Source organism: Salvelinus alpinus, chromosome 29, assembly GCF_045679555.1.
Source record: "Salvelinus alpinus chromosome 29, SLU_Salpinus.1, whole genome shotgun sequence".
In the NCBI taxonomy this organism is placed as follows: Eukaryota; Metazoa; Chordata; class Actinopteri; order Salmoniformes; family Salmonidae; genus Salvelinus; species Salvelinus alpinus.
In genome coordinates, this window is record NC_092114.1 from 14,384,990 (window position 1) to 14,400,051 (window position 15,062).

Here is a 15,062-nt window from a genome sequence, read left to right on the forward strand (position 1 = left end):
AGGGGCTTATATTTGTCCTATTTCATTGATGTACTTGTATTATATGCATGTCCCAAATCCTCCTGAGACACCTTCGGAGACTTGGGTCACAGTCAGCCATTATCAACGCCAACCCTGGAGCAGTTAGGGTTCAGTGCCTTGCTCAAGGGCACATCGGCAGATTCTTCACCTTGTCGATGTGCGGGACCTTTATATAGACAGGTGAGTGCCTTTCCAAATCACGTCCAATCAATTGAATTTACCACATTTCAACTCCAAACTAGTCGAGGAAACATTTCAAGGATGATCAATGGAAACAGGATGCACCTAAGCTCATTTTCGAGTCGCATAGCAAAGGGTCTGAATACTTATGTATTTCTGTTTTTTATTTGTAATAAATGTGCACATATTTCATTTTTTCCCCCACTTTGTCATAATGGGGTATTGTGTGTAGATTAAGAATTTTTTTTATGTAATCAATTTTAGAATAAGGCTGTTACGTAACAAAATGTGGGGGGAAAGCAAAGGGGTCTGAATACTTTCCGAATGCACTGTATATATATGGTGCTTACCTTACATGATTGAGTTTGACGTTCAGCAGACAAATAAGCACAAGGCATCGCTTTGTGTGTCGAAAATCCTCAGCCATTGGTCAAACACACTGACGCAATTACGTAGAGGGAGACTGATATGACGCTGACCAATAGCATACCATATTCAAATATTGTTTAAAACATTCCCGGGAAATCCGAGTTTCGCGGGAGGGCCCTTCGCGGGTAAACTGCATCCCCTTATTCATTGTCAGCTTCCTGGAGCCATTTTTTAAACATCCAGAACGGAGCTTTCGACCTAATTCAATCCATTGCATCTTCCCGTTTTCGAAACGTATCATTTATACAATTTGAACGAATGGGCATGTAAGATATTAGTCTAACGATATCCCTGATTATTTTGGGTCGAGCCGAGGCGGACTTTGAGGAGAAAGTGCTCCAAAGTAGCGGAGGGACAAACGGACATTTGACCCTGAAGATGAGAAAGAGGGGAGTCCCGGAAAAAGTCCTTATTTCAGGGGTCGGAGGCTCCTCCATGGACAAAAAACAAACGGTTCTGACCCGGTACAGCAATGCGACATATTATCAGATCTTAACCCCTCCGCCCTGTCCGAACCAGACTAACAATGTCGGTGTCGCAGACCCGACCGTGAGTCAGCTTTACACTACACCCATAGGGGTGTCTACAAACGGGACAGGACCGCGACCAGCCATCGGAAGACCCCCGGTAATTTAGTACACGATGGCTCTTTTGGCATACAATATTAAGTGCAGTCACATGAATGCAAGTTGACCAGTTAGCTTACAACTGTATTATGTTCGCTAACTAGTGAGAACTAGCAAGTGACTTATCCTAGTTATTTAACTAGTAACGTCAGCTAGTTGGCTACAATTCCTAGCAACTAGTAGTATACAGTGCTAGCTGTTTAGCTTAATATGCTACTAACTTATATGTTTTACTGCACAAAGTCACACGTTGCCGTTATGTTTTTGTGATGCACCACTTGTAACTTTTCCCACTTGAGTTGTCCCCTTTGACAGTGGATTTATAAAGGGTTATTGAAGAACCATAGCTAGCTACCTAACGTTAGTTTGGTTTAGATACCTAGTTAGCCAGATATCAAGCATACATACGACAACGTTAGTTGGGTAGCCAACACAGCTAGCTAGCTAAGTATGGTCTTATTTGACACGTTAAACCAATCCACCTCGTTGTTTTCCCCCGTCGTCCATATCCAGCAGCAGCCACAATTCCAACGTTTTGATCTGCAGAAATTATATCGTAATAATAACCCCTAATCAATCTTTAATTAAAAAAATAAATATATAATATATAATCGACAAAACAAACAACGTGTCTTATTCATGGTACCTAGTTAGTAAAATACCATGGGCTAGCGCTAAAGCAAGGGAATATATTCTTTAAAAAAATACCAGAAACTAGGCCTTAAACCACACTTGGAGGGGGATGGGGTGAATCTAGTCCCCGTGTTAGTGTGGGACGCAAGCTTCTTAACTAAGCTGGTTGGTTTTGTGTTCCCCCATTTTGTAATACCTCGCTCCAGCGGCTCAAAAGACCGCTTGTGGGGTCAAACATAAATGTATCTACCATAAGGACCCACGTTGTCATAAAACTAAAAGTACACGAACTATCTTCCACGTCTGTGACGTAGCTCGATAGCTATAATACATTTCTTGATTTCCAACATGGAGTCATACCACGAGAAAGTCCCGACACAGATTTTGTTGTGATTTGTGGTCTAATCGTGAAAGTTTGATTTCTTGGAAACATGCAAGCTGCATGCTACACACTTGTAAAGATGCCTATAAACTCACACTAAGAAATAATTTATGCAAAAGCATTTAAGGTAGCACCCCAACCGAAACATACTTGACCACAGTTCAAAGAATCAAGAGAGAGGGGTGCCATGGCCAGTAGTCTGCTCTATAGACCTGCCAGCCTTTCTCCTCAGGTAAATAAGACCACTAGGTTTTAAACTAGGTGTCCTGATCTCACTTGACCATGTTTACATGGGCAACCAGTATCCCTGTATTATTCAGGATACTCAAGTAGTCTGTTTTTGAGTTGACGCATAAACACACATCATATCCCATTTTACAATAACCCCCAAAAAGATTGTATCCCCGTTCTGAGAAACCTGGGATGTGCTCATCTAAGACTGGGTACTGTCTGTGGCATGTAAACATCTTGTTTTTTTGATCTGCGCAAGCTTAGTTTTGCAAGTCGTGGGTATTGTGTGATGTTTTCATCTGATTGTCAAACAAATGACTTCAAAATGTAGGCTATCCGCTCAGTGTGATCCACCATAATAATTTACAACATGCTACTTTCCCCTCTAATTTAGAAAAGTTTCTGCTTATAATTTCCGACATTTGGTTGGCCATTTTGTTTGTCAACGATCGATCGATACATGCAGCTTCTCTTCTGTCATAACTGGGCTCCTGAGTGGCATAATGGTCTAAGGCAATGCATCTCTGTGCTGGAGGAGTCACTACAGACCCTGGTTTGATTCCATGCTGTATCACAACCGGTCGTGATTGGAAGTCTCATAGGGCGGCGCACAATTGGCCCACCGTCGTTAGGGTTTGGCCGGGGTAGGCCGTCATTGTAAATAAGAATTTGTTCTTAACTGACTTGCCTTGTTAAATAAACAGAGAGACTAAATAAAGGAGTGCTCAGCAGAATGTCTTACATTGATAGAATGAATGCATTAGGCATCTATACTGAACGAAAATACAAACGCAACAATTTCAAAGGTTTTACTGAGTTACAATTCATATAAGGAAATCTGTCCATTGTAATACATTCATTAGGCACTAATCTATAGGATTTCATGACTGCCCAGCCAATCAGAATACGTTTTTCCACACAAAGGGCCTCTACCCCCCCCCCTTAAAAGAGTTAGATGCACTATTGTAAAGTGGTTGTTCCACTGGATATCATAAGGTGAATGCACCAATTTGTAAGTCGCTCTGGATAAGAGCGTCTGCTAAATGACTTAAATGTAAATGTTAATGCAGACAGAAATACTCCAGTACTAAATGTCATCAGTTTTTTTCTGGTTTTAAGGACATTTAAAAGATGAGAAACACAAAGACTTCAGTTTGTCTTGGGTGCATATGTTGTGGTTGAAATACTGTCATAAGTGTCAAAGATATAACACATTACAAGCACCTTAAACATTTTCTCTAGATGCTGAAAGAAATCATATTTCTCCACTCCTGTTTCCCAAAACAAACTTAACATTTGTTTAATTTCACTGCATAATTCTACACGAGTTCATATTAAATGACATGTGAGAGGTTATAGTCCTTACAGTCTGTGTCCATATTTCAGTTACTGTTCCCATTTAACCCATATGAACTTAGATGAGGAATCTTCTGTTTATTCATGGATACAGGGATACTCATGAGCGGGATTTCAAAGATGCATGTAAACAGCTTATCCTAAAATAAGACTTTAAGTGGGACATGAGTTACTATCCGGAATACTGTACACATGTGAACGTGGTCAGTTTCTCAAGTGGTGGGAACATCGTATTTCAAACCACTTCATCTGATTCCTGGCCATTTGACTTGTGTCCAAACGGTCAAATGTGATTTATTTGCCCTTTTTAAGTTTTTTTTTTTTTAAACTTTTATATGGCATATTTTGTTGACAGTTTGACAAGAACATGTGGTAGCTAACGAGCTTTGCTAATTGTTTTTCAAAGAAATTAGTGAATTTGCTAGCTAGTTGACTGCTGTGGCTAGCCAAAAATGACTTGTTTTGAAAGTTGGATCATCTCGTCCTTTTTGAGACTTTTTAAAGGTGTTCTTACACTTGTAACTGGTAAACTTCCATGTCTTTGCTTTATTACGTAACTTCTGAATGAAAGGAAGCACGAGCACCTACAACTAATTAGTCTATGCTGATTGCACACACCCGTCGTTACCGTGACAACTAGCGTCGCCATGTCAGCCAATGACTGCTGTCTGAACACACACATCCGATTCTGTTTGGACAGTCAGTATTCCACAACTGATTTTAAGCAGCAAGGCTTAATTAAGTTGTGGCAACTTAAGATTTGATAGTTTAAAAGTCAATACAACCACACGTGGATAAATCATTTATAAGTAATCAAGGATGATACGCATTTTGAAAAATGTATTTAAAAATAAATGTCTCTAAACTAGGGATGCGCGATATATCTGTGAACATATCGGAATCGGCCGATATTAGCTAAAATTGGCAACATCTGTATCGGCCCGATGTCTAATTTACCGCCGATGTGGAAAAAACGATGTCAAAGCTGGCGTGCATACTTAATATAACAAAGTGCGCTATTGTTTAGATGTTGCCCTACTCGAGTTACACACTAATAGCGTCACTGCTATTAGCTTCACGACATACTATGGAACGCCGTTTGGGTCTATGTCAAAGATACACGCAAATAACACTTTGACAATAACACTACTTGACGCGTTAAATAAGCTTTCAATTTGAAACGTCAAATAACACAGTTCTATTATAGAATGTTGTGTGTTCTGAATTTGCACTTGCAAGCCAAGCGCCACCACTGCTATCAGTAGCACTGTCAAAGCTGTACAAAAAAGTCTGCAAGCAAACACCGGCCACGATCGATGTATTTACAATACTGTGTTGGTAATAAACCATTATTTGTTCGACCGCAACTTCTGGGGTAGCTAGCAAGCTTTAGCTTGGTACCTAGCTAGCACCAATACAACCAGCCTGAAAACAATAACGTGTAGAAACTGCAGTAATTTTCACTATTCTTAGCAATGATTTAGGGATCCTTGTAAGTATTAGCTAGGTTGACACCGGTTGTTCGCTTGTTGAAATTGAACTTAAGTTCATGAAAATAAATAGCTAGCCAGCTATTGCCCAAAGCTAATGTTATAAGCAGCCAGCTAGCTTCATCTGGCTAGTGAGGCTCAACCGGACCGGGTTATGTATTGTGAAGCTAGCCACAATGAGGATTAGGCACAATAGTGGATTTTTTTTGACATGCAAAGACCCAAACGGCGTTCCATATAAATCCTGGTTGAGAATGAAACGACTGAACATATGAACAGCGAAACAGCACAGCAAGTAAGTGAAAGAAATAGGTTTTGATTATGTTTTACTGGTAATGGGGACATACGTAAATGCCAACAAAATAACTTTTTGCTCAGTGTGTGTGTGTAACACCTTTATTTAGCTAGGCAAGTCAGTTAACATAATTCTTATTTACAATGACGTCCTACCCCGGACAATGCTGGGCCAATTGTGCACCGCCCTATGGGACTCCCAATCACGGCCGGATGTGATACAGCCCGGATTCGAACCAGGGTCTGTAGTGACACCTCTTGCATTGAGATGCAGTGCCTTAGACCGCTGTGTGTTGGTGTGTGTGTTAACTATTTAACTACTAGAATGCTTAAAAGGCTGCAAACTTTTTAAATATTGGTAATCGGTATCGCTTTTTTTTTGGCCAAGGAAAATATCGATATCGGACAAAAATGTAATATCGGTGCATCACTTCTCTAAACTTTAACAAACACTGTAGTGCTAGGTTACGCGGTAGTGCTGCTAGGTTACGCGGTAGTGCTGCTAGGTTACGCCGTAGTGCTGCTAGGTGTACTTGGCTTACAGAAATAATAATAATAATGATGATAATAATAAATCAAATTTATTTATATTTGTACATCAGCTGATATCTCAAAGTGCTGTACAGAAACCCAGCCTAAAACCCCAAACAGCAAGCAATGCAGGTGTAGAAGCATGGTGGCTTGGAAAAACTCCCTAGAAAGGCCAGAACCTAGGAAGAAACCTAGAGAGGAACCAGGCTATGAGGGGTGGCCAGTCCTCTTCTGGCTGTGCCGGGTGGAGATTATAACAGAACATGGCCAAGATGTTCAAATGTTCATAAATGACCAGCGTGGTCAAATAATACTAATCACTGTAGTTGTCGAAGGTGCAGCACCTCAGGAGTAAATTTCAGTTGGATTTTCATTGCCGATCATTAAGAGTATCTCTACCGCTCCTGCGGTCTCAAGAGAGTTGAAAACAGCAGGTCTGGGACAGGTAGCACGTCCGGTGGACAGGACAGGGTTCCATAGTCACAGACAGAACAGTTGAAACTGGAGCAGCAGCACGGCCAGGTGGACTGGGGACAGCAAGGAGTCATCATGCCAGGTAGTCCTGAGGCATGGTCCTAGGGCTCAGGTCCTCCGAGAGAGAGAAAGAAAGAGAGAATTAGAGAGAGCATACTTAAATTCACACAGGACACCGGATAAGACAGGAGAAGTACTTCAGATATAACAAACTGACCCTAGCCCCCCGACACATAAACTACTGCAGCATAAATGCTGGAGGCTGAGACAGGAGGGGTCAGGAGACACTGTGGCCCCATCCGATGATACCCCCGGACAGGGCCAAACAGGAAGGATATAACCCCACCCACTTTGCCAAAGCACAGCCCCCACACCACTAGAGGGAGATCAATACATCTTGTATAGCACTTTTCAAAGAATCTCAAAGCACATAAAATAAAGCCAACTAAACTTAACATTTAAATAGTGGAGATTTGAAAGTCTGTCAGCTTGGATGAAGTTGAGGCAGTTTGAGCTGGAAGGCAGTGGGTGGGGGTTCAGTGGAGAGGGCATCGATGGGACTGCCAAGGAGAAACCAAGACAGTCTGGGGGGGGGGCAGTGGAGAGGGCATCGATGGGACTGCCAAGGAGAAACAACGACAGTCTGGGGGGGGGGGGGGGGGCAGTGGAGAGGGCATCGATGGGACTGCCAAGGAGAAACAACGACAGTCTGGGGGGGGGGCAGTGGAGAGGGCATCGATGGGACTGCCAAGGAGAAACAAAGACAGTCTGGGGGGGGGGCAGTGGAGAGGGCATCGATGGGACTGCCAAGGAGAAACAAAGACAGTCTGGGGGGGGGGGCAGTGGAGATGGCATCGATGGGACTGCCAAGGAGAAACAACGACAGTCTGGGGGGGGGGGGGGGCAAAGAAAGTCTGGGGGGGGGACAGTATTCCGGATAGTAACTCATATCCCACTTAAAGTCTTATTTTAGGATAAGCTGTTTACATGTATCTTTGAAATCCCGCTCATGAGTATCCCTGTATCCATGAATAAACAGAAGATTCCTCTTCTAAGTTCATATGGGTTAAATGGGAACAGTAACTGAAATGTGGACACAGACTGTAAGGACTATAACCTCTCACATGTCATTTAATATGCCCTCTTCCACAGCCCACCACACCTGCTTCTCTGAATGGTCAGTCAGTCTGTTGGATCCACTCTGGTACTGGTCCTCCATAGCCAGGAATGTAACACCCACCTGGGTGATGCTGCTGAAAAGCCACCACGTCTTGGCAGGGATTTAGGAGCGTTCCCTGATCTTCCTCTGGACACAGCATGCAGTCCTTGGTGTAATACTTCCAAACCGATCGAATTAAAAACCTGCATTATTTTTCATTTAAACAGCTGGCTAGCTGTCAAGCCATAATATAAACTTTTTATCACTATCCTGCAACTCTGAGAGTCAAGACCACAGGATATAAATACAATTAAAAAATAAACACATAACTATGAACTATTTAGAGCTCACTGCCTAGGTCAACCTTAGGACACTGTGACCCTTGAGGGCTGTTTTCCATCTGAAGTGATCCAGAGTATCAACTTTTGTATAACTCTTCTGTCTCAGGCGAAGCGGCGGTTGGAGCTGGAGGAGAGGGACCAGTACACCACTGAGCCAATCAGTGAGCCCAGAGCTAAGAGAGCCACCACACACTCCCTCAGAAGAACCCAGAGTAAGTGACGGGGGGGGGGGGGGGGTAGTTGACACACACACACACTTACCTACCCCACCAGACATGCCACCAGGCGTCTTTTCACAGTCCCCAAATTCAAGAAAGCGTACAGTATTATATAGAGCCATGATTACATAGAACTCCCTTCCATCTCATAATTGCTCAAATAAACAGAATCTGGTTTCCCCCACAAAAAACGCTAAAGTAACATTTCATGGCACAACGCCTCTCTTTTTGAATTAGGTAGTTGTTTATACATTAATGTTGGCTACGTGTGCGTTACTTGAAAATATGAAATATCCTAATTCATGTCACCAAAGGAGAGAGGGGAATGTAGAATGTTTACATTCTACCAGGATATGTTATTGTCAGACATCAGGGATCCTCTGGGAGGAGAAGAGACACAGTCTGGTACGAGTCACCATGACAGCCGTGAGTTGGGGACGAGGTCAGGTTAGATGAAGTGAGAAAGAACATTTCACTAATCTTCTGGACAGCAACAGAGGTGTATTGGCTGTTCGGGAGGGGCTCAGCATAGGAGAAAGGGTTTTAAGTACCAGTTCTTGTGTCAATATGTCCTTTGTCTGTGCAGCTGTATGACCCGATGGGTGAATAAACTTGGTATGAGCTTTACTAATCGTCCAAGACAGTTTCTAAGGTTAATTTAGATCCTAACACTATTGAACCACTCCACTAACTCTAGGTGGAAGGAAAGTAGACGAGGAAGAAGAGATAGTCTTAATGAAAATGCCGCAGGCAGGAACACCCATGTTTGTTGAGGAATTCGGTCCCACCCATGCATGGGAACATTGTAGTTCCTTCCCTGGGCTGACTGCGTGTACCTTCCCTGGGCTGACTGTGTGTTCCTTGCCTGGGCTGACTGCGTGTTCCTTCCCTGGGCTGACTGTGTGTTCCTTGCCTGGGCTGACTGCGTGTTCCTTCCCTGGGCTGACTGCGTGTTCCTTGCCTGGGCTGACTGCGTGTTCCTTCCCTGGGCTGACTGCGTGTTCCTTCCCTGGGCTGACTACGTGTTCCTTCCCTAGGCTGACTGTGTGTTCCTTGCCTGGGCTGACTGCGTGTTCCTTGCCTGGGCTGACTGCGTGTTCCTTCCCTGGGCTGACTGTGTGTTCCTTGCCTGGGCTGACTGTGTGTTCCTTGCCTGGGCTGACTGCGTGTTCCTTCCCTGGGCTGACTGTGTTCCTTCCCTGGGCTGACTGTGTTCCTTCCCTGGGCTGACTGTGTTCCTTCCCTGGGCTGACTGTGTTCCTTCCCTGGGCTGACTGTGTTCCTTCCCTGAGCTGACTGTGTGTTCCTTCCCTGGGCTGACTGTGTGTTCCTTCCCTGAGCTGACTGTGTGTTCCTTCCCTGGGCTGACTGTGTGTTCCTTCCCTGGGCTGACTGTGTGTTCCTTCCCTGGGCTGACTGTGTGTTCCTTGTCTGGGCTGACTGTGTGTTCCTTGTCTGGGCTGACTGTGTGTTCCTTGTCTGGGCTGACTGTGTGTTCCTTCCCTGGGCTGACTGTGTGTTCCTTGCCTGGGCTGACTGTGTGTTCCTTGCCTGGGCTGACTGTGTGTTCCTTCCCTGGGCTGACTGTGTGTTCCTTCCCTGGGCTGACTGTGTGTTCCTTCCCTGGGCTGACTGTGTGTTCCTTCCCTGGGCTGACTGTGTGTTCCTTCCCTGGGCTGACTGTGTGTTCCTTGCCTGGGCTGACTGTGTGTTCCTTGCCTGGGCTGACTGTGTGTTCCTTGCCTGGGCTGACTGTGTGTTCCTTGCCTGGGCTGACTGTGTGTTCCTTCCCTGGGCTGACTGTGTTCCTTCCCTGGGCTGACTGTGTGTTCCTTCCCTGGGCTGACTGTGTGTTCCTTCCCTGGGCTGACTGTGTGTTCCTTCCCTGGGCTGACTGTGTTCCTTCCCTGGGCTGACTGTGTGTTCCTTGCCTGGGCTGACTGTGTGTTCCTGCCCTGGGCTGACTGCGTGTTCCTTCCCTGGGCTGACTGTGTGTTCCTTCCCTGGGCTGACTGTGTGTTCCTTCCCTGGGCTGACTGTGTTCCTTCCCTGGGCTGACTGTGTTCCTTCCCTGGGCTGACTGTGTTCCTTCCCTGGGCTGACTGTGTGTTCCTTCCCTGAGCTGACTGCGTGTTCCTTCCCTGGGCTGACTGCGTGTTCCTGCCCTGGGCTGACTGCGTGTTCCTTCCCTGGGCTGACTGTGTTCCTTCCCTGGGCTGACTGTGTGTTCCTTCCCTGGGCTGACTGTGTGTTCCTTGCCTGGGCTGACTGTGTGTTCCTTCCCTGGGCTGACTGTGTGTTCCTTCCCTGGGCTGACTGTGTGTTCCTTGCCTGGGCTGACTGTGTGTTCCTTCCCTGGGCTGACTGTGTGTTCCTTCCCTGGGCTGACTGTGTGTTCCTTCCCTGGGCTGACTGTGTGTTCCTTCCCTGGGCTGACTGCGTGTTCCTTGCCTGGGCTGACTGTGTTCCTTCCCTGGGCTGACTGTGTGTTCCTTCCCTGGGCTGACTGTGTTCCTTCCCTGGGCTGACTGTTCCTTCCCTGGGCTGACTGTGTTCCTTCCCTGGGCTGACTGTGTTCCTTCCCTGGGCTGACTGTGTTCCTTCCCTGGGCTGACTGTGTTCCTTCCCTGGGCTGACTGTGTTCCTTCCCTGGGCTGACTGTGTTCCTTCCCTGGGCTGACTGTGTTCCTTCCCTGGGCTGACTGTGTTCCTTGCCTGGGCTGACTGTGTTCCTTGCCTGGGCTGACTGTGTTCCTTCCCTGGGCTGACTGTGTTCCTTCCCTGGGCTGACTGTGTTCCTTCCCTGGGCTGACTGTGTTCCTTCCCTGGGCTGACTGTGTTCCTTCCCTGGGCTGACTGTGTTCCTTCCCTGGGCTGACTGTGTTCCTTCCCTGGGCTGACTGTGTTCCTTCCCTGGGCTGACTGTGTTCCTTCCCTGGGCTGACTGTGTGTTCCTTGCCTGGGCTGACTGTGTGTTCCTTGCCTGGGCTGACTGTGTGTTCCTTCCCTGGGCTGACTGTGTTCCTTGCCTGGGCTGACTGTGTTCCTTCCCTGGGCTGACTGTGTTCCTTCCCTGGGCTGACTGTGTTCCTTCCCTGGGCTGACTGTGTGTTCCTTGCCTGGGCTGACTGTGTGTTCCTTGCCTGGGCTGACTGCGTGTTCCTTCCCTGGGCTGACTGCGTGTTCCTTCCCTGGGCTGACTGTGTGTTCCTTGCCCGGGCCGACTGCGTGTTCCTTGCCCGGGCCGACTGCGTGTTCCTTGCCCGGGCTGACTGTGTTTGTGCTCACATGTCAATTGTTTCCCTTACCTTCCTTCCTGCTCAATGCTCTGTTTGGGTCTGTTCAGTCAGTCTGTGTGTATGTGCCTCCTGTCTGTTAACTAACCCATCTTCTCTCTCCCTCCAGCTCCTGTCTGTTAACTAACTCATCTCCTCTCTCTCTCCAGCTCCTGTCTGTTAACTAACCCATCTCCTCTCTCTCCCTCCAGCTCCTGTCTGTTAACTAACCCATCTCCTCTCTCTCCCTCCAGCTCCTGTCTGTGGTAACTAACCCATCTCCTCTCTCTCTCTCCAGCTCCTGTCTGTTAACTAACCCATCTCCTCTCTCTCTCCAGCTCCTGTCTGTTAACTAACCCATCTCCTCTCTCTCTCTCCAGCTCCTGTCTGTGGTAACTAACCCATCTCCTCTCTCTCCCTCCAGCTCCTGTCTGTGGTAACTAACCCATCTCCTCTCTCTCCCTCCAGCTCCTGTCTGTGGTAACTAACCCATCTCCTCTCTCTCTCCAGGTCCTGTCTGTGGTAACTAACCCATCTCCTCTCTCTCTCTCTCCAGGTCCTGTCTGTGGTAACTAACCCATCTCCTCTCTCTCTCTCTCCAGCTCCTGTCTGTGGTAACTAACCCATCTCCTCTCTCTCTCTCTCCAGCTCCTGTCTGTGGTAACTAACCCATCTCCTCTCTCTCCAGCTCCTGTCTGTGGTAACTAACCCATCTCCTCTCTCTCTCTCCAGCTCCTGTCTGTGGTAACTAACCCATCTCCTCTCTCTCCCTCCAGCTCCCGTCTGTGGTAACTAACCCATCTCCTCTCTCTCCCTCCAGCTCCTGTCTGTGGTAACTAACCCATCTCCTCTCTCTCCCTCCAGCTCCTGTCTGTGGTAACTAACCCATCTCCTCTCTCTCCAGCTCCTCCCTCCCCGTTAGAGAAGACCAGGTATGACACATCTCTATGCCTCCTGACCCAGAAGTTTGTCCAGCTGCTGGCCCAGTCCAGTGACGGGGTGGTGGACCTGAACCGGGCCGCGGAGTCCCTCAAGGTGCAGAAGAGACGTCTCTATGACATCACCAACGTCCTGGAGGGGGTGCATCTCATCAAGAAGTCGTCCAAGAACAACATCCAGTGGCTGTGAGTGGGGGGGGGGCTTGATACACGGCTGTGAGTGGGGGGGAGGGGGTGGGTCCTTGATACACGGCTGTGAGTGGGGGGGAGGGGGTGGGGCCTTGATACACGGCTGTGCAGAGCCAAGTTGTATTGCTCTTCCTGGCTTAAAAGGCACCATAGTTGATGGAACCCGTGCGGTAACGAACAGTATCCTTAGTTACTAAGGTTGGGGGTCGCGTGACAGTGCCACAGGTTCACTGTGTGTGAAAAAACATGTACGCGTGAAATGTGTGTTAACATGTGCAGTTCTTTCTGTGTGTGTTTTTATTTTATTTATTTAACCTTTATTTAACCAGGAAGGGCTCATTGAGATTTTAAATCTCTTTTTCAAGAGCGTCCTGGCCAAGATAGGCAGCACCAAGTCATTACAAAAATTACAGACAGACAACATGAAAAACTACAAGCAATCTAGTAAAAACCATTGAATTCACAAGAGTAAAACAGCCAATTAAAAACATTGACAGGTCAGGGAATCAGCCTCAAAATCCTTCATCAGTGATTTTAAAAGCACCAATCGGGACAAGTTCTTCCAGTTTAAAAGTATTTTGTAAGGCGTTCCAAGACGATGGCGCAGAGTACATAAAAGACCTTTTACCAAATTCAGTTCGGACATTTGGAACAGTTAGCAGGATAAAGTCCAGCGAACGAAGAGAGTACCCACCACATTTCTGAACAATAAAAATGCCCAAATTAAAAGGTAGTAAACCCAAAATGGCTTTGTAAATAAAAGTATACCAGTGACTGAGCCTACGAGTGACTAGAGAAGGCCAGCCAACCCTGGTATACAAAGTGCAGTGGTGCGTAAGGGTTTTGCTGTTTAAAATAAATCTCAAAGTGCCATGGTAAAGGGTGTCAATTGATCTTAAACACTGAGCAGAAGCATTCATATATAGAATATCCCAATAGTCTAGTAACGGCATAAATGTAGCTGATACTAGCCTCCTTCTGGCTTTAAAAGAAAAACAGGCCTTATTCCTAAAATAAAATCCCAACTTCAGCTTCAATTAATTTCTAAGTTGTTGAATATGCAATTTAAAAGAGAGGCCGTCATCAATTAAAATTCCAAGATATTTAGATGAGGTTAGAACCTCAATCTCCTTGCCCTGACAGGTAGTAATAGGTGAAAGGTTCAGAAGTCTATTTCTTGCTTTAGAAAACACCATTAGTTTAGTTTTGTCAGTATTGAGGATAAGCTTCAATTGACACAAGGTATGTTGAACAGTATAAAACGCAGTTTGAAAGTTCTGGAAAGCTTTTGTAAGAGACGAGGCACAACAGTAAATAACAGTATCATCAGCATAAAAGTGAAGTTGTGTACTTTGCACATTGTTGTCTAAATTATTTATATAAATGGTGAATAAGAGGGGACTAAATACAGAGCCTTGGGGCACACCATTACAGACAGACAATTTAACAGACATAAGCCCATCAAATTGAGTGCACTGAGTTCTATCAGACAGATAGTTAGCAAACCATGCAACTGCATGCTCCGAAAGACCTACACGCGACAATCTCTGCCTCAGTATAGCATGATCAACTGTATCAAAATCCTTAGAGAGATCAATAAAAAGTGAGACACAGTGCTGTTTTTTTGTCAAGGGCTTCAGTGATATCATTTAAAACCTTCATGGCTGCTGTAATTGTGCTATGCTTCTTCCTGAAGCCCGATTGGTACATTGATAAAATAGAATTAGTAAATAAAAACTCTTTTAGCTGTTCACTCACAAGGGTTTCAAGTATTTTCACCAGGGGTGACAGCTTTGAGATTGGCCTATAATTATTTAAAAGAGTTGGTTCTCCCCCTTTTTAAAAGTGGTAGGACAAATGCTGATTTCCAGATCTTTGGAATTTCATTACATTCCAGGGTTAGATTGAACAGATATGTAAGTGGTTCACCTATGAAATCAGCTGCTAGTTTAAAAAGCAGGGATCCAAAAGATCAGGACCTCCAGGCTTTCTCTGATCTAAGGATTTCAGGGCTTTATGTACCACCTGCACTGAGAATGGCAAAAAGCTAGAAGTTTGACCAGCTCTCACTGGTTCATCCACACAGGGTTGTACAGAGACAGAGGACACTGGTTCATCCACACAGGGTTGTACAGAGACAGAGGACACTGGTTCATCCACACAGGGTTGTACAGAGACAGAGGACACTGGTTCATCCACACAGGGTTGGACAGAGACAGAGGACACTGGTTCATCCACACAGGGTTGTACAGAGACAGAGGACACTGGTTCATCCACAGGGTTGGACAGAGACAG

The 15,062-nt window shown here is 45.9% G+C and overlaps 1 protein-coding gene across 2 annotated transcripts in view; it reads left to right on the forward strand.

Moving 5' to 3' along the window:
- Positions 1-755: 755 nt before the first annotated feature.
- Positions 756-15,062, forward strand: part of LOC139559097 (transcription factor E2F3-like) — a 26,571-nt gene continuing 12,264 nt past the window's right edge. For both annotated transcript variants that reach the window (XM_071374801.1, XM_071374802.1), the window contains exons 1-3: positions 756-1,257; positions 8,254-8,359; positions 12,545-12,764. In XM_071374801.1, coding sequence (XP_071230902.1) covers positions 1,009-1,257; positions 8,254-8,359; positions 12,545-12,764 — 575 coding nt within the window. In that variant the 5' untranslated portion in view covers positions 756-1,008. The remainder of the gene's footprint in view (positions 1,258-8,253; positions 8,360-12,544; positions 12,765-15,062) is intronic.